General features: G+C 49.3%; 9 protein-coding genes across 9 annotated transcripts; 4 read left to right on the top strand and 5 right to left on the bottom strand.

Annotated features, from left to right (window-relative positions):
* Positions 1–68: 68 nt before the first annotated feature.
* ANOM_008570 (sugar porter family MFS transporter) lies at positions 69–1,755 on the bottom strand (the record flags this gene model as incomplete). The annotated part of the gene is made up of 2 exons (XM_015553826.1): positions 69–1,453; positions 1,506–1,755. The coding sequence occupies 2 exons, from the start codon at positions 1,753–1,755 to the stop codon at positions 69–71; spliced, it is 1,635 nt and encodes a 544-aa protein (XP_015403609.1).
* Positions 1,756–2,518: 763 nt separating this feature from the next.
* Positions 2,519–5,052, bottom strand: ANOM_008569 (aconitate hydratase; the record flags this gene model as incomplete). Its single annotated transcript, XM_015553825.1, has 3 exons — positions 2,519–4,364; positions 4,434–4,879; positions 4,941–5,052. Coding segments are annotated over 3 exons (2,400 nt in total), but the record flags the coding sequence as incomplete, so codon positions are not given.
* A 311-nt stretch (positions 5,053–5,363) lies between these two features.
* On the top strand, positions 5,364–6,121 carry ANOM_008568 (RraA family protein; the record flags this gene model as incomplete). Its single annotated transcript, XM_015553824.1, has 2 exons — positions 5,364–5,417; positions 5,495–6,121. 2 exons carry the CDS (start codon positions 5,364–5,366, stop codon positions 6,119–6,121), a joined length of 681 nt encoding a protein of 226 aa, XP_015403598.1.
* A 90-nt stretch (positions 6,122–6,211) lies between these two features.
* Positions 6,212–8,933, bottom strand: ANOM_008567 (uncharacterized protein; the record flags this gene model as incomplete). Its single annotated transcript, XM_015553823.1, has 4 exons — positions 6,212–7,403; positions 7,464–8,624; positions 8,675–8,772; positions 8,835–8,933. 4 exons carry the CDS (start codon positions 8,931–8,933, stop codon positions 6,212–6,214), a joined length of 2,550 nt encoding a protein of 849 aa, XP_015403605.1.
* A 550-nt stretch (positions 8,934–9,483) lies between these two features.
* Positions 9,484–10,480, bottom strand: ANOM_008566 (putative mitochondrial solute carrier; the record flags this gene model as incomplete). Its single annotated transcript, XM_015553822.1, has 3 exons — positions 9,484–9,552; positions 9,614–10,351; positions 10,403–10,480. The coding sequence occupies 3 exons, from the start codon at positions 10,478–10,480 to the stop codon at positions 9,484–9,486; spliced, it is 885 nt and encodes a 294-aa protein (XP_015403604.1).
* A 442-nt stretch (positions 10,481–10,922) lies between these two features.
* ANOM_008565 (uncharacterized protein) lies at positions 10,923–11,990 on the top strand (the record flags this gene model as incomplete). The annotated part of the gene is made up of 4 exons (XM_015553821.1): positions 10,923–11,004; positions 11,068–11,154; positions 11,205–11,763; positions 11,822–11,990. The coding sequence occupies 4 exons, from the start codon at positions 10,923–10,925 to the stop codon at positions 11,988–11,990; spliced, it is 897 nt and encodes a 298-aa protein (XP_015403603.1).
* A 552-nt stretch (positions 11,991–12,542) lies between these two features.
* On the top strand, positions 12,543–13,808 carry ANOM_008564 (SMP-30/gluconolactonase/LRE family protein; the record flags this gene model as incomplete). Its single annotated transcript, XM_015553820.1, has 4 exons — positions 12,543–12,709; positions 12,762–13,239; positions 13,298–13,385; positions 13,453–13,808. 4 exons carry the CDS (start codon positions 12,543–12,545, stop codon positions 13,806–13,808), a joined length of 1,089 nt encoding a protein of 362 aa, XP_015403602.1.
* Positions 13,809–15,207: 1,399 nt separating this feature from the next.
* Positions 15,208–18,318, top strand: ANOM_008563 (MFS transporter; the record flags this gene model as incomplete). Its single annotated transcript, XM_015553819.1, has 5 exons — positions 15,208–15,536; positions 15,600–16,586; positions 16,647–16,778; positions 16,837–17,076; positions 18,183–18,318. Coding segments are annotated over 5 exons (1,824 nt in total), but the record flags the coding sequence as incomplete, so codon positions are not given.
* A 2,186-nt stretch (positions 18,319–20,504) lies between these two features.
* On the bottom strand, positions 20,505–21,455 carry ANOM_008562 (uncharacterized protein; the record flags this gene model as incomplete). Its single annotated transcript, XM_015553818.1, has 1 exon — positions 20,505–21,455. A coding segment is annotated over one exon (912 nt), but the record flags the coding sequence as incomplete, so codon positions are not given.
* Positions 21,456–21,718: the final 263 nt, after the last annotated feature.

The following is a 21,718-nucleotide window of genomic DNA, read 5'->3' as shown; positions in this document are numbered from 1 at the left end:
ATCTGATAATTATAGCTATATCTTGGGGCCCATGAATATTCATCTCTGTAACCAGAGTCATCCATCCCTTAGGCCGTCGTCTCTTTAACCTTTGCCTGAACATCCTCATCATGAATAGAGATTACCTTCTCTTCATCATCGTTCTCCCTTGTCTCCTCGCCAAGGGTCGGGACCTTCTGAAACCCAATCTTATACCATGGGAGTGAAAACAATGCACTCGCACTCTCCATGCTACGTCCCTTGCATTCAGGGAAAGCAAAGAACACCCAGACAGTGGCACACGCAGTGAACGCCGTAAATAGGGCAAACGGCCCGAAGGATCCCATAGAAACAATCATGTTAGGAAATCCTCTTGTGATGCCAAAGTTCAGCAGATTTTGGTACGTGAATGTGAGCATGACGATGGTGCCGCGCAGATGTGTGGGACAGATTTCCGATGCAGTCAGAGAGAAGGCCGGTGCCCAGCCAATCGCGTAACCGACGGCAAAGAGGCAGATACTCACGATACTGACCCAGGTGGCCGGGGACGGCGCAGCTGAACCAGACAGATCGGCAACACCGAGATAGACGGCTAGGTAGAGCAAACAAGCCGTGTTCACGGCGGACCCAATGAGAAGGAGTGGCCGCCTACCAAAACGATCCGTAAAGAAGAAGGCATAAAGGAAGACCGAAACCACTTTGATAAGTCCATAGACAGCAGTGAAAAGAAGGACTTGTCTGGAGTCTAGCCCTATTGACTTTAAAATTGTCGGCGCGTAATAGGTAATGGAGTTTCCACCCGACATGATGAAGAATGTTTGGATCAGGGTAACGAATATCAAAAGACGGCGCGTGGGTGCATGGGAGATGCATGTTTTTAGGAGAGATAGGGTTGACTTGAGCGCTGACTGAGTGGATGCCTCCGCCGTAGTGTCGACTTTGCTCTGCAGTTCCATCCACTCCCGAGCAAAGTAATCGTTGGACTCATCTAGCCCACCTCGGAGTCGCGCTAGATTGCTGCGGGCAGCTTCCACCCGCCCACGCATCATAAGATATCGAGGGCTTTCCGGAAAGAAAGGATAGCCAATGAATAGAATAACCGACGGAATAGCTTGCAAGACAAAAGTAGTACGCCACTGCCAACTAGATTCCGAAGATATAACACCCTGCGATGCGAAATTGATCCAGTAACTTCCCGCAACACCACCCATGATATTGATGTTGTAGAAAGTCGTCATCATACCACGTAGTTCCTGGGGGGCAACTTCAGAGATGTATACAGGCCCGGCTGTCATACCAAATCCCGACCCTATACCGGAGAGAACTCTCCCCACGAGCAATTCGGCGAACGAACCAACATTCCCACACATTAGTAGTGCGCCAATTGTATAGAAAATAGCAGAGGCCATAATAACAGGTTTCCGCCCCCGTCTTTCACCCAATGGTCCTGATAGAAGGATACCTGCACTTGCCCCTATTCCCGTCAACACTTCGAGACATGAGAAGACGCCAGGGTCAGAGGGGACATACCAGGAGCATAGAGGAGACCGCCCAGCCACTGTTATTTGATACTTGGGCATCGCTCAAATCTGTCCAGTGGAAGTCCCGGACAAAGGGATCCAAGCTCATGGCCCCGGAGATGTTAGATGTATTGAATCCATGGAGGCCGCCGCAGTAGCTGGACCAAATCACAGCAAGCCAGATGTACAGCCTTTTTGCTTCAGCAGGTATCTGCTTTACAGCATCCCGGGAGAAGCCACCGCCGGCAGCACCCATGTCTTCTGAATGTCGTGTACAGAGAAAGGTGAAACAATGAAAGAACGAGTCGATGAAGGATATTAGAAGCAGATAGAAGGAATTTGCAGCGGACAAGTCGGAGGTACAACCTTGGACTAATCTCAGCACAAGACTGGGTAGCAGAAGACTGGACAACCTCCAACCCTAAGTATCCTTTACCTCTAAGGCATATTTGCGCGGGGCTCAAGCCTCATCATTGGTGTCGTCGGATATTGTCTGACAGGCATGGTGTGGAGGTGGCAAGTTAGTCAAAGTCTCCATGAACGGGTTTGTCCTCACACTAAAGAAGCTGACCACTTAGCTAGGGTCGATTACACGGACATACCCCGGACAGCATCCTCCATCGTATCCACTGGGACATTGGTGCCGAGCCCGTTGAGTCTGGAGTGCTCCGATGCAGGAGTGTTCCGGTGTCGTGGAAAAAGCTTATTCTACGCTACCCCACACATATACATCGCCAATGAGGGAGTTCCAATTATAATCCTCACCGAAGGCGCGAAATCCCGAGTGTGGTGGTTATACTTTCCAGATTCATTTCGAGCGTGGGGCCTTGCCCTCGTTTTTGTTTAATCCGGCTCGTACGATTATTGTTGCGTTCTATCGACGCGGATACGTGGACAGCGACCTTAGGGCAAACAGACGATGAAGGTGAATATTCTTTAAAATCATTGTAACTAATGGCATAAAACAATGTACAAGTGTGAAATCTATAGTGGTATAAACATTCAAATACAAAACCCGCCTATTTAGTGAGGGCGGTATGCTTAATATGGTTCAAAGCACTGCCAGCGCGCAGCCAGTGCAGCTGGCCAGCATGATAGCTGTGGTTCAACTGCGCATTCCACGGGGATCCCTCTCGTGGAGTGACACGCATGGTAACCTGTCGACCGGGTGCCAATTCACCATCCTCGACTCCAATTAATGTCACACGATCGCCTTCCATGATCCTGTCATAGTCCAAAGGATCTTCGAATGTCAGAGGTAACATCCCTTGCTTCTTCAAGTTAGTTTCGTGTATCCGCGCGAAGGAGCGCGCAATTACGGCCACCCCTCCAAGATAACGAGGTTCCAAGGCTGCGTGTTCGCGTGAGCTTCCTTCGCCGTAGTTGAAGTCGCCGACAATGCACCACCGGATCCCACGCCCTTGGAGTTCACGGGCCACTTGAGGCACAACCTCCACGTCCAACGTAATGGGGTTGCGAGTGTGGCCTAGCATCTGTGGGTCGTTACCAGGGAGGAATGCATTTGTTGCGGTAGTGAGCATGTTATTGCTAATATTTTCTAAGTGACCTCGGTATTTATACCATGGCCCTGCCGGTGAGATGTGATCTGTGGTGCACTTGCCCTTCACTTTCATCAACAGTTCCATGTCAGTAGCACACCCGGGCTGCCATGGTGCAAATGGAGTCAACAGTTGCAGGCGGTCGGACTGCGGATCGATGATTACAGACAATGATGAGCCATCACTTGGAGGCTCTTGGAAAGTTTCTTCTCCTGAAGCAAAATTCCATGGAAGTTCCCGGCTCACAGGGGCTTTGAATTGAAAGGATTTCTCTCCGTCATTAGACTCTACAGCAATGCTGTCTGTTAACGGGTTGAAGTCAAGGCGTCCAGCGTAAGCAAAGGCGGTCACTATCTCTGGCGAGGTAACAAATGAGTGAGTCGCTGGATTGCTATCGTGCCGGCCCACGAAATTCCGGTTGAAGCTGGATATCACTGAGTTCTTCTCTTTGCCCCGCACATCGACATCTTTGCGGTCCCACGAGCCAACGCAAGGCCCGCAAGAGCTGCTCAGTACAACGGCACCGGCATCCTGCAGCTCTTGGAGTATACCATCAGCTTCAGCAGTGGCGCGAATCTGCTCACTGCCAGGCGCAACGAGGAAGGGTGTTTTAAATTTGGCTAACCCAGCCTCACGAGCTTGTGCGACGAGCTGTCGCGTCTTGTCAAGGTCTTCATAGGAGCTGTTGGTGCAGCTTCCAACCATCGCATGGCTCAGATTTATGGGCCATTCACTCTGCGAGGCTGCTTTCCCTAACTCTGAGATGGGATGGGCAAGGTCCGGGGTGTAGGGCCCATTGACGTGTGGCTCGAGGGTGCTCAGGTCAATTTCGATAATCTGATCATAGTATTTTTCCGATCCTTCATCGGCTTGCAGCAATACCTGCTTAACCTCTTGTGCCGCCTTAGCTGAATGCGCCCGCTTCGTCGCTGCAAGATATCGCTCCATCGCAGTGGTGTAAGGAAATATGCAGGAAGTCGAGCCAATCTCTGCAGACATGTTACAGATCGTCGCCATAGCCGTAGCTCCCAGAGTTTCCGTGCCGGGACCAAAAAACTCAATGACGCGACCTTTGCCTCCAGAAACGGTCAAGATGCCGGCGAGCTTGCAGATGATGTCCTTTGTGGATGCCCATCCGGATAGGTGGCCGGTCAGGCGCACCCCGACGATATGAGGCGTGACTAACTCCCACGGCATTCCTGACATCGCATCAACTGCATCAGAACCGCCAACACCAATGCCCATCATAGCCAAGCCACCGGCATTCGGCGTGTGAGAATCCGTACCGATAATCAGGCCGCCAGGACTACGGTAACACAGATGATTAGTATGACTAGATATATATATCTCCAAACAAAATAATTGGGAAACGTACACGGCATGGTTCTCAAAGATCACTGTGTGGATGATCCCTGAACCAGGTTTCCAAAACCCGATTCCATACTTTCTAGACGCGCTACTCAGGAATTCGTAGACTTCGGCATGCTCTGTAAGTGCCCGCTTTAGGTCTGGCTCTGCTCCCTTCTCGGAGATTATAAGATGATCACCATGGACCGTCGTTGGGACTGCGACTCGCGGCAGGCCCGCACTGATAAACTGTAAGAGGGCCATGGTCGCGGTAGCATCATGACAGGCGACACGGTCCGGTCGCAATTCCAAAATCGTCTTCCCCCGATCGATTTCCTGCAACGACCATATTTTATCATCGCGCGGGATCAAGTGGCTGTATAGCAGCTTCTCGGTCAATGTCAGAGGGCGCTTCGAGCCTTGCCTTACTGCATCTAGGTTGCTAAGTTGCTCGCCATAGTTGACCCCAAATAGCTGGTTTCCATGAGTAGTCAGCATGAGGCCTCCGTCAGTATGCGAAATACGGAATACACACCGGGATTGTGTTATTCTGGGTTGCGAGACTTCTGACAGGCGCCCCGACCAGACGAGTTTGCGGTCGTCCGGCGCGTAAAACTGGGGATAGAAAGCGCTGCATTGTCAATTTCTTCCTCCAATTCGTGCGACCATGAAGGACAAGATGTTTGAGAGGATCAAGAAGACGAGAAAAAAAAGATAAAGGCAAGTTGGAGATCCAGTTTGTAGATTATTGGAGAAGCTTTGGAGCTCTCAGGACTACTCCGGACCAATCAGCGAACGTTCGGATCGTTCCGAACCCTCAGTCGGCTTTCCTCCGCTCGTCGGCGTTTTCAGCTTGACTTCTTCAACCCTCGCCTCCTCGGTGGTATTGCACTCATCTTCCTCGATTCCCTTCTGCGACAGATCGTGTATTTTAGCCTTTGGTCAAAACTTAATCATAATGGCCAGCCGATCCAGTGCCATCCGGGCTCTTCAACAGTTTACTTCCTGCGATGTGAGTTAAGCTACTCATCACCGAACACAATCTAGGGAACATCACGGGTCGGAAAAGCTCACGGAATTGAATAATAGATTGGTGATGCGCTAGTTAAGCTTAAAGTGCCCTGTGGTGGCTACTTATCGGGATTAAAAATGTTCTCTCCTGGGCCGACGAGCCCGAAAGCAAAGATCTTCGGCCCTGCCTACACGGTCCGCATGGTCCATGCCAACGACAAAACCGCGCCCTCCCCCCAGCGTCATTTTGTCGATAACATACCTCGAGATAGCGTCGTCTTCGTTTCGCAGCCAAAAGGATTGATCAGCGCCTGTTGGGGCGGCCTGATGAGCACCCGCGCCAAGAAACAAGGTGCAGCTGGGGTCGTTATTGACGGCCGCTTCCGAGATATCAATGAGCATCAAGAGCTGGATATGGGCCTCTTCGCGCGTGGAGTCAGCATCCTAGGGTCAAATACTTTCACCAGGTCGTCAGAGCTGAACGTGCCAGTCGCGTACGAGAATCGCGAAATTGGCGAAGAGGTGGTCATTAACCCAGGAGACTATGTGCTGGGGGATGTAGACGGTGTGGTGGCAGTACCGGCGGACAAGGTGGAGGACTGCGTCCGACTTTGCCAAGAGCGTTTTGAGATTGATGAGGAGACCCGGTTGTGTTTAGAAAGGGGGGAAGAGATGGGCCCCACGATCAAGCGATTAAGGAAATAGATAGATGGCGCAATAGGTTACCTTGTATAGCATAAAGCCACAAGTCACACTGATTTGGGAGAACTCTGGCCTGTTTGTACGGTTCGCGTATCATACGTACTCTGGGTTTTCCATGCTAGTGCTAGAGAACGGATCCCAGCCCCAGTCACCATGCAAGTATTCCACCAAGAAGCCCTCCATGGCTGAGTCAATGGTAGATTGGTCGGAGTCAGCCGGGAGAAGGCTACCAATCTGTGATAAAAACGGGTCGAGTTCGCTCTGAGTATGGTGTTCCTGGTATGAGCCGGTTCGCACAGTTTCTGTGGCCGTGGCTGCGGCGTCAACAGAGCTGACAGAGTCATATACAACAGCATGATGGTGGTCAAGAACGGGTACCCCCATCTGCGTGTGGACCATATCCGGTGTAGCACCCATATTCGATGCGAGTGGTGGCGGATCTGAAGACTGGACAATCCGTCGCCGTTGTACCCGTGATGGTGGCTGCAGTTGAGACAAGGTTTGTAGCTGGCTCAATCGCTTGATTGTGAGATCTACCATGTTATCAAAACTGTCCTTTCCTTTGCGAAGAGACGGCCACCACTGGCTGCCAACGCTGAGTAGGTTAGAGCATGTGCGAAGATCGCTCAGAGCTTCCGAGAATGGTATCGTTTCTAGGAGGTCACGCGAGGCCCAAAAGCAATAGACGATCGTGGCCCCAGAAGAGAAAATGCCATGTACATGCCGCCAGGTATAGTGCAGCTTTTCTTCATGGTTGAGGTACTTGTATATCCGTAAGCGCCGCCGACAGCTCTGGTAGCACAGGTTCAAAGCAGCCCTTGACGGTGACCGAAAGACTTGGGACGGCTGGAAAAGCAGGGTGATAGCCGAATGGTACAATGATTCCAGTTTAAGTTGCTCGCAGTGAAATTTCAAATCTCTGTCCTCGATGTCCTGCGTGTTTGATGTCGGCCGAAGACTCGCCGTCTCAGCTAGCCAATCATCTAGCTTGGCCTTTATGCGCTGCTGTATGCTAGCTAGATCCGTGGGCCATATGATGGCATCCCCTTGCGCTGGCAACCTATAGAATAGAAGCTTTATTTCCGAGATGTAAGAGTCGACCCGGAAGCGATAAATGCACAAAGCCATGGTCTCTGGCGATGGCAGTTGCACATCAAGTTCATTAGTATCATTACTCTGTTCGGCTGGGTATGTGAACTCTTGGATTTCCTCAAAGTTTGGCCACCTTACATCAAACGTCTCGTCCCGAATACCCAGTGGCCTTCCTTGGATTGTTGATATGGAGCTATGATAGGCTTTTGAGCATGTATTCTACGAGGTGCATTGCGTATGGAGAGTAACGTACCGGTCAAGGGAATAGACTGTATGGAAGATAAGCCGGCGATTCGTCAATGCGGTGGGTGTGAGTTCAGAGTAGTCAGTGGGTTCTCGATGGAGGCCTAAGTCAATGCAATGCGACGTGGCAATGTACGAGAGCGTCCAGATGTTGATAGCGGCAGGACCAATCAAGCCCTGGACCATTAGCAGCAGCACTCCTTGTAGAGCTGGCACGGAGATGCTGCAGAAGCATTCAGAGGCAGCTGACATAGCTACCCGATAATACTTGTCAGGAGAGTGATCAAAGCTTCTGTTCCGAGTCATAACGGTCGCCGCGAGTGAGAAGACCATAAAAATATGGAACGTAGCTGTGAAAACAGAAATTGGCGTGGTTTCGTTCCCGGCAGTGATATCGTATCTTCCATTGTAGGAGAACGCGTTGATAGAATCAATCCAGCCACTGGATCCTATATGGCCATTGCAGCCGAGGTCTGCACAGTCTCTCAGGGCCCGATACGCGTTACGTACTGAGTGAGGATGAAGAAATGGGTGATCCACGTGGATCACCTGGAAATAGACTTCCAACAAGGCACTGGCTTCCTCTGGTGACGGTAATTCCTTACTCACGATTAGCATCCCCAGTTGCAAAGATACAACGGTTTTCTTCACGATTACCTCTCTCAATCGATCATAGAGAACCTGATAGCCCTCGCGCGACTGACTCCGACCAGGGGCCAAGCGGCGACGATGACCACTGCGAGAGGACGTTGACGCCAACTCTGGGCTGGCAGTAGAACTTCGCTCGCTGTCAATGCCAATTAGTCTCGTGAAAAGCAGACCAGATGATGATCCTAGATAGTGTTTCTGTCGGGAATCGGAGTGCAAGGAGAGCATGCCCAGCTCAACGAAAATGGGTTGTTCCACCTCTGACCCCTCCGCCATAGAATACGAGCGCTTGGAAGATGTGGTAGCTTCAACAACTGGTTGATCTGCACATTCGAGTACCGGTGACGGTGCATGTGCACGCTCCTGACCTGTTCCACTAGTAGACATTGCAGGACGAGAAGCGGTTGTTTCATCCATGCTGGTCATGTCGACTGCAGGCCCTTGAGATACATCGAACTGAGGGTCTACCTCCTTCAGTCTTTGTTCAAGCCAGCTAATCCTGGCATAGCATCGTGTGATGAAGCTAAATTGTCGTCAGCCATTGTCTACCCGTGGAATGCCAAAATCTCATACTCTCGTGGGATGGATAGTCCATTGTTCCGGCCATCGACATCGACACACGGAACACCTGCACGAGCACAGTTCCCACACGCTGGAACACTTCCATCACACTGGTTGGAGGAACGTTAGCTGGGGTCGTCAAGCAATTTTTGTCCATACTAATCGGCTGGACGTTACTTGCCTTCACACGTTTGGCGCGGCATCGACGACAGGCTAACCGCACCTTCTTCGACGGTGCTGGTGGGACAGCATCGGCATCTGTAGGTGCCATATGGTTTACTAGGGATTCACAAGCCCATCAAAGCGATATGAACGATTTTCTGTTCTAATGTCGTGTAGGTGTGGGGAAGAGCAACCAGGATCATGCATTGTATGCGAGGAAGATCCGGGGCAAAATGGCTTGGCAGTTTGTAATGTTTGCTTGATGTGGCCTTCCGAATCAGGCAATCCACTTGCTTGCCGAGTCAGTGACCGGCGGACTAAAACGATATGAATGATCGTGGAATGTTAACAGGTAGGATTAGATAGAATCGGTGGGATAATAGTTTTGATATATTGATAATAATCATTAATCTTTACTACGCACCATCCACCCTTTGCATTGTGTATCTAGCACTACAGTCTGCATGGGCAGAACATACAAACTAACACTATATATATCTCGATGCCCTTACGGTCAACCAGGATATTTGACTTTAGATCTTGACATTTGACCAAAAACCACGAGGTATCCAATTCTTCTATTTATGCATGATCTAACTAAATGCTGACACCACTGAAACCGAAACAGAACGAAAGAGAGCCTTTCTCCCTGGCTGTCACTAACCTCGGAACGATCCCGTCCACTGAACCACACGCTCGTATATCGCAAAGCTGATGGCACCCGAGATCTATAACCATGTGTCAAAAACCAGCGGCATGGACTAAAAGGAATCAGATGTGGAGACATACGCTGAGACGGGCGAGACGAGGAGTAGTCCCCTTCCATAGCGCCAAAGTACCTTCTGTACTAACGATTGACTGTAGACAATGGACAGATCCGCGGTATCGCTGAGAGCCATCCAACGCTTGTAGACGTGTCTTGATGGTATCGAATGGCATTGTAGCATACACCGTGACTACACCAGCCATCGCCCCGGCGATCACGGTACTCCAGACTGGTGCGCTATTGCCTGCGCCCGCACTCGCGAGCGTGGTGAGATGGTGAAGGAAGAAGTTGTAGCTGGTAAATCGCACCATGGCGTTAGATGACTGCTTTAGCGTGACGGGCAGCGTCCCGCGATACAATCCAGATATGCCTTCGGTCGATAGAATAGTCCGAACTGCATGGCTGGCCGACTGGTATATCTTCGCGCCCGCTCGGTCATCAATGATCTTGGTTTTCAATGTTTCCCCGGGTGTGACAACGAGTACGCTTTCCGCAACTCCAGCAACCAGACCTGCACACATGTTTCCCGTTGATGTCACCTTGCCAGAAGAGTCCGTAGGCATCCATTTCTTCGCAGTATCGAACGCGAAGAAACGAATTCCCGATTTAGATGCATTAGAGACGCAAAAGGCCATGCTACCCGTGTATAGATGGCGAATACCATGTTGTCGGATCGTAGCGGTTAATAGCTGGACCGGAGACTGCTTCGGGGCATTGGGATTCAGTAATTGTTGGCGAGTTTTCAAGTATTCGGTGGGATACTATCGATGCGTTTAGCTTCATCCCGAGTGCCATTCGTAAGGGAGTGTTACTGTTAGAAGGCTTTCGGCGCCGCCAGCTGCAGCCCCAGCGACTATGGATTGCCATGAAGTGACTTCTTTCTTAGACATTCTGGTTGCGGTTTCATCTGATAACCCTTCAGTTCCATGACCGGAGAAATTATATCACGCGTCATTGATCACTGGTCTCGCACCGATGCGCTGGAATCGGACGATATCGGCTCTCTTTGCTGTCTTTCATCATGTCGCCCGCTGTTGCGACATTCGCTATTGCGGCTTTTCCTTTTTTTTCCATTTCTTTTTTTGTCCACCGGAGCAGTCAATCCCCACGGGAAGGGATGAGCGGGAAGAATCCGTTCGTGTGGAGGCTGTAGTGGAGTCGGCCGGAGTAGCCCGCGAGCCTGGACATGAGGACAGCTCCAGACCCAGGAAGTCATGAGCCACCAGCTGAGTCTGGATACTCCGGAGTAAATAACTTAAGCTCATTGCTAGACGATGCGGCCGGCAGTGGGATGCTCACCGGACTGAACGCAAATACTGCTATTTCTTCGCGATGACCGTATCAAGCCAGGATAATGCTATCGCTCAGCTGTTCCCGCATGGATGCTGGGATGCTCATCACCACATCTTCGATCGTGAGAGCTCTCCCCCGAGGTGGGATTGTAACGAGACTTGCTAACGAGAGTGGTACAACTAAGCCGTACAATTTGCTTACGCCCCCGATCGCCACTTGACGCCTCCACCTGCAACCATTGAACAATTCATCAATTTCAAGAAGAGTTTGGGTATTACCAATTCGGTGTTAACACATGGCCTATCGTACGGAGCAACGTAGAATCCTTGAAAAGCTTCGTCAAGCTGCTAGGGAAATCCTCCACGAAGGGGATTGGAGTCATTGATCCTGAGACAGTTACACAGGAAGAGCTGCAAGAGATGCACAATGCCGGCATTCGAGGCATTCGAGTCAACGTCTATAAGTACAAGGCTATGCACGATGCTGAGCTTCAGAAAGTTGCACTTCTGGAACACGCCCGCATGATTGGGAAGCATTGCCCCGGTTGGACCATGGCCTTCACACAAACCCATCCAGAGTTCTGGAAGGAGTTAAGACCAGTGATTGAACAGGAGATCACTCCTGTGGGAATTCGCTTGATTACAGATCACTTTGCGCTACTAAAAGGTCCGAGCATGCTTCCGCCCGAGTGCGTGGGAGATGTGACACGCCAAGTGGGATTTGAAGACATCATGGACCTGGTTCGCAAGGGGCATTTGTATGTCAAACTCAGTGCGCCGTACCGGGTGAGCAATGAAGCACCTTTCTATGACGACCTGAAACCATTGGTCCGAGCTTATATCGATGCGAATCCGAAACAAATCCTCTGGGGAAGTGACTGGTAAGTGATATTCATCCTGGTAGTTGGTACCTTGACTAACATCTTTATAATGATGCAGGCCTCACACGCCACGTATGAAGGTCCGGACGTATGACGAGGCAATGAAAGAGACCCCTTTCCTGGAGGTGGACGACCACGCATGGCTGAAAAGTTTACGGTCGTGCTTGTCAGAGGATGAATGGCATACTCTGATGGTAGAGACACCAAAGGCACTTTATGATTGGTAGACGAGCGAAAACTTGCAGTGGATTGGTGTCTTGATTTCAATTTTACTTCTGACTTTTTGTATCCTCACTTCCCCTCTCAATGTGTAGAATCGTAGATGCTACGCGTAGCCCTACTTCCACGTGACGTTGTAGGACAGTCATGTAGGCGAGCCTCCGCGGGGATTCAATTCTTGAGGGAGTCACGCAGTGCATACACGAGTATAGCATAGCCAACATTAGGCCAGGAAATTATAATTGCGGGGAACAACGTCTCCTGCCCGGATCTAACCCACGGGGTCTGTCCGTAGCTGGGACTCCCCGGGGAGAGGCCAAGGCCAATGACCGATGGTTGGAGTTTATTCTTCTGCTAGTGTCGGTTCTTTTGTCGTCGCGCGAGTCATATCCTGGAAGCATCCGGCTTATGCTGGGAGTACCCCGGACAGTTGCTCGAACAGCCCCTATAGACTATGGTTTGCGGGGTGAAATTGGTGTATTTAATCTAGATACAAAACTCTGACTCCAGGAGCAATTGCGAGTGTATTATTCCCGAGCAGAAGAAGGGATACCTACAATATGGATACCTACCTGAACTCCCTTCCGCCGCTTCTAAACAACAGCCTGGCCAAATGGGCGTATATTTCGCTCGCTGCATTCGCCAATCTTCCTGGCCATTTCAATCGGACAGCGTTTGAGGCTCCCTGGCAAACCTCAGAGGTCTCAGATGAAGGCCTTAGCACAGCGTAAGGAGGCCATCCCTTCTCAGCGATTTATATGACGTACTGACGGAGATAGGTTATCGTACCTGAATATCACTGACTTTGTAGCCTACGATTCGAGGTTCTTCGATATCATTGGCCCTAACGCGACAGTGGAGCATGTTCAAAAACTAGCCTACCAGGTCCATGAAGCGCCATGTTATATCAAGGATACCAATCAGCTCTTTTTTGTCGAATGGGGCCCACCAGGCGGCGACGATGGCATTCACTCGTGGCAGTACCTCCTGGATGTGGAGACCAATACCCTGCACAACATAACCACTGACCCTCCCACATACAACGTTCATGGATGCGTCTACTACAATCATTCCATCCACGTGGTAACGGATGGATACAGTGACCTTCAAACAGGAGAGCTGGCAAAGATCGACCCTCACAGCCACGAGAAAACAACATTGCTGAACAACTACCTGGTGCAGCCATTTTCGGGTTTCAATGACCTGGAAATTGATCGGGAGGGTAACTTTTGGCTAACAGATTCAAGATCAGGCTGGGTATGTTCAGGTTGTCATGCCCTCAGTCAAACGCTTAGGTTACTGACTCCCGCAATAGGGCCGACAGATTGTTGATTTTGCACCCCCAACAAACCCCTCTGTCTACTTCGTTGAACGATCAACCTTTCGCACTAAGGTAGTCTATAGTACCACTGGGAATACCAATGGCGTCGCCATCTCCTGACGGGAACACATTATTCATCCCGGAGACAGGGGTCTCGAAGTACTTTCCAAAAAGGACCGATCCTTACGGATGGAGACAGCTCTGGGCGTTTGATGTCTCGAAGCGAGGCTCCGTACTGTCAAATCAAAGATTCCTCACCAATCCCATTTCCTACTTCTATGATGGCGTCAGGGTGTCGCGACATGGGTTGATCTTTTGCGGTGCCGGGGATGGCGTTGATGTTCTTGATCCCCACACAGGGTATACGCTGGGTACAATTCGCGTCGGTGGGGGTGAGAATGGGGCTGTGAGTGTGGCATTTGGGGAACATGAACTATGGATTGTGGGTAAAGGAGGAGTATGGCATGTCAAAGGGATCCAGGAGCAACTGGCTCGAGAGTGGTAGCCGAACTTCCCTCGTATAGAGCCTCCGGATTTGCCCGATGTGGCCAGTCATATAGTGCTCATGGATATAGTAAGAAGTTCAATTTGCTTGTAACTTGCGATGTTCGTAATTCGTGGCTAGTGCCTCTCGTCGCCCTGCAAAGTAGAGATATCCTTTGAGTTGCTAGACTGGTTCCGCTAAGCTTAGGCTACCGCTCGAACGACGTTAAGACTGGGTGACTCCGCTTAATCTCGCTCGGCGCCTCCATAAGAAGAGGTGATGAGCTGGCAAGCTTGATCAAAACAGTGTATGTGAACAGTGGGTTATTTTCAATTAAAGAAAAGGTGACGGAAAACTGTTCGAGTGTCAGATTCTTGAAGGCTCCGCTTGGTAATTGATAATAATCGGTCACAGGGATATCGTAAGAAAGCCAGTCTTCGTCGGTCTCCGTAGGTTTAAAGTCGGACTCATACATTCGCTTGGAGCATCTGATTGGCTGCCGGGCCTACGACGATATTGACCCTACTGCTTATATTTCTTAACATACCGATGCGTGTTGTGTGCCAGGAAGTATTTCATCAATGTAGCATGATGCATTGCTGACAGCGTTTTTAATGATAGTCTGGTGTGTCTTATCCTGAATATCCGGATTGATAGATTGCAATACGGAGTGACAGAACGATTTGTTTATCACAATCACAGCCCGCAAGGTAGTCTAGATTTTTCTGATGTGTGGGTTCATAGGAAGAGTGAGCTTCTGTGGTGGCCAATATCAAGGTACCAATGAGAGCTACGGGATGAAGAACGGGCCATGCACATTCGCTTTCACGGCATGGCTTTCAGTACCGGTCATCGATGAGAACTGGGCCGGAAGGGCCTTCCCGTCATTTCCATCCTCATAATCGGCACTTTTACTCCGTCCTGAACTATGAAAAATCTTCTGTCCTGATACCGAGTGTCGTGATGGCGGCTACTCTCGGTTGGCCTCGGTCCTGAGTCAGGGTTCACTAACCTGTTCCTGACACTCGCCACAGCGCCGTCAATAACCGAAGCCGTCAGAGAGCTGCCGAGGCCTTGATTGGCCACGTTTCCGACAGGCACATGCTGCTATGGCTCGTGCGCGTTTCTATAACATCATTTTTATATCAAAAATCTTTATCGCGGAAAAGAATGGGTCTATCCGATACTGAAATCAGGCTCTGTTTGGCAGCAAAACGTCAGTGGGCTCTTCTCTTTTCGATGGAGCACACAAGACTAGAAGAAAATGATGTGGAAACTTGAGGGCTAGTTGGGTCTGTGGCTCTATCCATTCCTGTGTATATTAGTAGCAGTTGGGAACCTTTCCTTGAGAATTCTGTCGAATTCTCACACGCAGCTATTTCTCTGTACATATCCATAAATTCGATATACTCGCTTTACAATGGATTATACCCGGGGCGACATCCCGACTTACCAAGAAGAGCACCGCAAATGCCCATCTCTAGATGAGACCGACACCGATAGCGAGGACTTGACCGAGGAGACGGCAAACCATATTAACTCACTAGAGCTGGAGCGCATAAATACCTATCGCCTTCAGCAAAAGACAACCGTTGGCTCAACCAGAGGCCCTCTACCCCGAGAGCAATGGCTACCCATGGGCGCTGGGAAAGAATATCCTCCATTGCTTCCTGATCCCGAGCAATATGTAGTTGAGTTTGATGGACCAGACGATCCATTACATCCCTACAACTGGTCCATGCTGAGAAGGTTCGCCTGGCCCACAACGGATTCACATAAGTGGATTTAGTTACTAACACGGCGCCTCTTTAGAGCGTTTCTCGTATGCATCCTTTGCTACTCAACCTTTGCCGGCTCCTTCGCTAGTGCTGTCTTCTCCGCTGCCATTGGATCCGTGAGCGAGCAATTTAATATCGGTACTGAGGCTGCCTCACTAGGCGTCACATTATATGTTTTAGGTTTCGCTGCCGGTCCGACGATCTGGGCGCCGGCCTCTGAGCTTATCGGACGACGCTGGCCGTTGTCCATTGGCCTCTTCGGCTGTGGTGTCTTTAGCATTGCGTGTGCCACTGCAAAAGATGTACAGACTATTATGATCTGCCGTTTCTTTGCTGGACTGTTCGCCGCCAGCCCCCTCTCAATCGTCCCTGCTGTCTTTGCCGATCTATTCAACAATGCCCAGAGGGGTATCATCATGTCGATCTTCTGCATGGCTGTCTTTATTGGACCCTTTGCCGCCCCCTTCGTGGGTGGATTTATCGCCATGAGCTCCCTCGGGTGGCGATGGACTATGTACATATCTGCCATCATGGTGTTCCTGGGCTTCATTCTAGTCTTTCTATTCCTGGATGAGTCTTACCCTCCCGTGATTCTGGTCCGCAAGGCCTCGGAGCTTCGTCGGCAAACGCATAACTGGGGAATTCACGCCAAACAAGACGAGGTGGAGATTGACTTCAAGGAACTCGTCCGGAACAACTTCACACGTCCGATAACCATGCTATTCACGGAGCCCATTCTCCTCCTCATCTCCCTTTACATCTCGTTTATCTATGGCCTCATGTATGCTTTACTCGGTGCATACCCAGTCGTCTTCCAGGGTGTTTACGGTATGAACATGGGTGTTGGTGGCCTTGCCTTTGTCGGTCTCATTCTGGGTGAACTGCTCGGTGGCTGCTTCATGCTTTCCCTCCAGGGTGGCTATAAACGAAAACTTGCAGCAAATGGAGACAAACCTATTCCTGAATGGCGTCTCTCGCCTGCCATTCTAGGCGCTGTACTCTTTACTGGAGGGATGTTCTGGTAAGCTACCGCCCCTCGGTCTATATACCTAGTTAACACCATTACTGACAATCTCAACAGGTTCGGCTGGACCGGCTACACATCGACAATCCACTGGATGGCTCCTATGGCCTCAGGAGTCCTTACCGGTGCCGGAATCTTCCTTATATTCCTGCAATGCTTCAACTACATCGTGGACTGCTATCCCGCACTGTAAGCCTGCCAATCCCTCACTATACCCAGAGCCAGTAGCTAACAGGATAATGCCTAGTGCGGCCTCCACAATAGCAGCAAACACGATCCTCCGTTCAGCAGTCGGCTGTGCATTCCCTCTCTTTTCGAGACAGATGATGCAGAATCTTGGCGTCCAATGGGCCGGAACCATGCTGGGCTGCATTGCAATTGTGATGATACCCATCCCTGTGGTGTTTAAGCTATGTGGTCCTTGGCTAAGGGCCAGGAGTAAATTGCTTGCTCGCCGGTTTATGATGTTGAGAAAAAGCCTTATGATGTATGATTCTTGATGTTTGTCCAAAAGTGTGTTTCATAGCTTTTGCTTTCGTTTTAGCGAAGATACCATTTGCATAGTATGGTGTTGTGAATTTAATTCTTTTGATACCATTAGAGGACTCAGTGTCGCCAGGGTCCTTTATGCCCTACCGACCAAGGTGCCCTATCTGATCCTGATCCCACCAATCGCAGCCAGGGAGACTACCCTTTTTCTAGTCTAGCTATCAGCCAGACAGCAATTCTAGTAGCACCCCTGGTGGCCCTAAAAATTGATCTCTACCGCAAGGCACAGGTCCTAGGACTCTCGGTCTGGATCTATGAGGATAGCCATGACCAAGGATCAAATGCTCGAATTCTACTGGTTTCGATAGAGTCTCTTGAAATGCCTAGATCCTACAGCTATGCCAGAACCCTAGCCAGTCAGGATTTATTGGGCCGCGTGATCTTTGATGAATGTCATTTAACCCCCTAGCTCAATCCTATCGTCAGGTGATGCATGGGTGAAGCAGGTTATGTAGCTACCGGTTCCTATAGTCTTTAGCTTTGCTACTCTACCTAGATATCTAGAAACTGAGCTGAAATGAATGATGATAATCAATCAGGCTGAGGTGATCAGAGGCAATATCAATAAGCCTAATCTAGTCGACGGGGTGCAACTGATATCTCAAAGGATTGAATATTCCGAGGCCCTGATTCAATTTATTAAGTATTTTGAATGGACCAATCAGAATGCTGTAAGGCCATTGAAGATTATTGTATTCTGAATGTCCAAGGCCCTGGTCGAGGATCTGCATAACCAATACCCGGAGACCTACTATTTCTATGCTGATCTACCTGACCCAGTCAAATCAGACCAATTAACCCGCTTTATTCAGGCAGGTCAAGCAGATCAAGCAGATCACAGATTAGATAGGCCCCGTGGTCCTCATGGCCACCAGCTCTATCGGAGCCTGTTTTAATTTTACCAATATTAGCCTAATTATTTACCTGCAGGGCGCCTGGTCATTCACCGATTTTATACAGGAGTCAGGGAGGGCCGCTAAAAGCCCACAGAATCAAGGGTCGTCCTGGTGCCTGGCCAAGCCATCAGATCTAACCACTAGATAGTGATTCTTATAAGCGGCAGCTGTTCCGGGCCTACCTAGCTGAGAAGGTCTGCCGTCGACACTCAATCCACCGGGTCTTCAATGGGGAGGACCTGGAGGTCTGCCAGACGGATTGGGCGCTGTGTGACCTCTGCCAGGTACAAGGAGATCAATATCAAAATACTATTCAGCGGATCCAGCAGTACTATCAGCATAGTATCGATCAGATAGCAATATTAACCGAGGGAATTCAGATCGGGTGGGAGGACCAGTGTCTATACTGCTTTTTACAAGTCTATAGCAAGTAGCAATCCTCTTATATATGTAGAGTATACAGTAGATCTTGAAATATGGACACAGGCTAACTATCTTAGGTCAATCAAGTCAGCAGAACCAGCCATACCAAACCCTAGATCCTAGGCGATTCAACCACGGCTCACACACGTGTCAGATCTTTCAAGAAATAATTGGCCATTTTAACTTAGAGTGGCAGCCGCAGTTTAAACCACCGGTTGATACCTGCTGCTTTACCTGTTTCCTACCTACTAAGATCTGCCGGTGAGCTTTAGACAGCAAGCTGACCTGTCGGAGCCCTCCAATTATTCTAGGCTGGCTGAATCTGATAGTCTATCAGCGAAAGCTATTATCAAAGCTCTTTCCGCAATACTCTACGATCTGGCAGCCCCTGCGGGCCCTTTCCAGCCAGCTGATTCAGAAGGCCCTAAAATATCAATGGGGGCCAATAGACACGGAGGTCCTAAAAGTCAGTAGATAATCAAGCTATTAGATAATTCCCTAGATAATTTACTAAATTAGGTATTAGAACTAATCTAATTAATAGAACCGGCATCCAGATTGAACACAGAGGATACAGCGGCTTACAGAAGATTTAGTAGACTACTAGAAATTTAGTGGAAGTCGAATATCGTCGATTAGGGTTAAATTAGTGGTTAGAGATATCGTATTAGGGTCAATAGAGCTGAAGGTAGCTCTATCTGATATAGACTATCCGTTCCAATTGGCTTGGCATACCCTAACAAAATCTCACTCTAGGTAAATTGGCCGGTCAACAATTAAGATCGAGAATAGACCCAGGACTATTAAAGATTGAGACCGAAAATTAATCTAAAAAATAAGAAAAATTCCAACCTCGACCCCGTCCAGATTGGCCTAGACATGGGAGGGTTTACGACGTCCGACTGTCGTACACCCCCTATACGCGTCGAAGCTAGAAGTAGGCACGAATTGGGAAAGTCTGAATCCATTGACTGGCTCACTTGCCGTGTCATCTTTGCATACCACCAGACACGGAATGCTCTATCCTGCGTGCTAAAAGAAGCCGAGAACAGACTGCAAGGCGTGCGCAGCGAAGGAATCACATAACCTGAATATTATTTAATTCTGTCTAGATCCTTTTTACACTCGACTAGATTGCCGAAATGATGTCCGGCTTGGATTCTCGACCAATCTAATGAGAACTCATACACTGAGAAAAAAAGCCTATCGTATGTATGTACCAATATAGGAGTGCTTCCATGCTTCGCTTATGCTCCGCTGCGCAATCAAGCTTGTAAACAAAAGTTGGCCCATCCCGTGCGAACGGAGTACAATCAAACCGGTGGGCCGTGTACGCAGATCTCTACCCTAAATAAATAAATATGAAGCCATAGCAGCTCAAAGGTTTAACTTTTGACCCGGCACTTGGAAGGCAGCTGAATTAATCTGACCTTTCCTATTCGGGGGGTTTATAATAGTCAGGTCAGTGGATCCATCAAGGAAGTTCTATGGCTCTAGATTCTGTGCTGATCTCTGCTCTAATCAAAATTTCCTTAGCAATGAGATTGTTTAAAACACCTGTAAAAGCTGGAAATATTTAGCATTTGAATAATTCTAATAAACGCTACTAAATACTGTCTGAATTAGGAAAGGTCAGGTTGCCTTTAGTTCCGGTTCGGCCGAACTTTCAAGTTAAACTGAGTTCTCGAACTACATGTGCTGATCCTAAAAGAACTAGAAATCTACGATCACGCCCCACAGCAGCTGAACTACGACTCTTTGATTATAGATTCTATTAGCTAATTTTCACACCTAATGAGCCAATCATTGTGCTTATCTTTGGCATTGTACCTTACCCTTCGGTATGTTTTGAAACCCCAGAACTGAATTAAAGCACGGAAAAGGGGCGGTCAGAAATCTATCAGCTGAGAGGATGGGAGGACCAACTTTGTGGAAAGAAATCAGATTAGGCCATGATTCTTCAGTAAACTATGCTATACTATGTTCCCCACCTCAATTGAGATGACAGAAAAGCAGACATGTGTATGTCTAAAGGAAACCTTTCGAGTTATACGATCGATGAATCCAGCGAGATGGGTATATTGAAGCTCGGTAGCGCATGATGGAGCCAGACATTCGGCTCGATATAGACACAGCGCTGTTCATCCACATAATACCGCAAGGGTACCAGGCCTCTTGGAAACACAACTTCGACATATGCCTTGCCCGATTCTGCTTCCAGTTTGAGAGACCCACCCTGCGCAGCCTGCGGGATATTGACCCCCGTCCACTGCTGCCACTCCTCCACACTGCCCTCCACACGCATACTTCTCCGCGCCACCTTGATCACCTTAGCCCCCAACCGAACATGTTTCCGCAGCCATGGATCAAACGGGAGGTTGGGATCTGGGGTTGTCGCCCGCCATAAGACGTAATCTGTCATATTGGTCATTGGGAACTCTGATTTCCGTGTCGGCCGTAGCGGTACTACCATAGCGTCAAAGTTTCGCTCGATAGCTGCTTCTTTCATAGCCAGGATAAGAGCTTCTGCTAGGCCCTGAGAGCGGTATTCCGGAGAAACAGTGATAGAAATAGCGGACAGTGCGTTAGGCTGTTCTATTCTAGCTGCGGCGGGATCGTTGAATGGGGTTGGCCTATCTAGGGCTTGGGCTTGGACAAGGCCTTCTCGGGCGAAGTATTGTTCGAACGCTCGGGACAGGATGGCATCATAACCTTCATCTGGAAGGGTATGCAGCACCTTTGGGTGGTGGGCGAGGGCTATTTTACCCCCGATTTTGGCTAGTTCTGGCCAGAAGAAGGGAACAGAACGTCCGCAGGCGATAATATGCTCTTCTCCGTAGTTATCAACTTTAACAATGATATACTGAAAGCAAGCGAAGGCTTTGATCTTGTTAAGTTGGCTGCAGTAGTATTGGAAGTATATATCCTGGTCGAGGAAGAGCGGCCAGGCAGCATTCAGTGGATGATTTGGATCTTCGAGGACCTTCCAGAGATCGGCCTACTCTGGGCAGTGTGAACAAAAAGGTTGTCCATCTGTCTATTGTGTGATGGAATGTAGATCAAAAATGGCTATTAGCAGGAGGTAAAATATGAAGCACGACGGCAGAGCTACATTTTAGAATCGACTTGGAATATCAGAGAAAGCGTAAAGAGTCAAGACGGCCGTCACCTGTTGAATTGAACTAGTCTCTATTGCGCGATTTTATGAACTCGCGGACATGGGATCGAGCAGCTGAATGCAGATCGCTCTTTTTGTTTTTT

This window comes from Aspergillus nomiae (assembly GCF_001204775.2).
Source record: "Aspergillus nomiae NRRL 13137 chromosome Unknown contig00324, whole genome shotgun sequence".
Taxonomy (NCBI): domain Eukaryota; kingdom Fungi; phylum Ascomycota; class Eurotiomycetes; order Eurotiales; family Aspergillaceae; genus Aspergillus; species Aspergillus nomiae.
The sequence above is the reverse complement of the archived record's forward strand: the minus strand, read 5'-3'. Positions and strand labels throughout refer to the sequence as shown.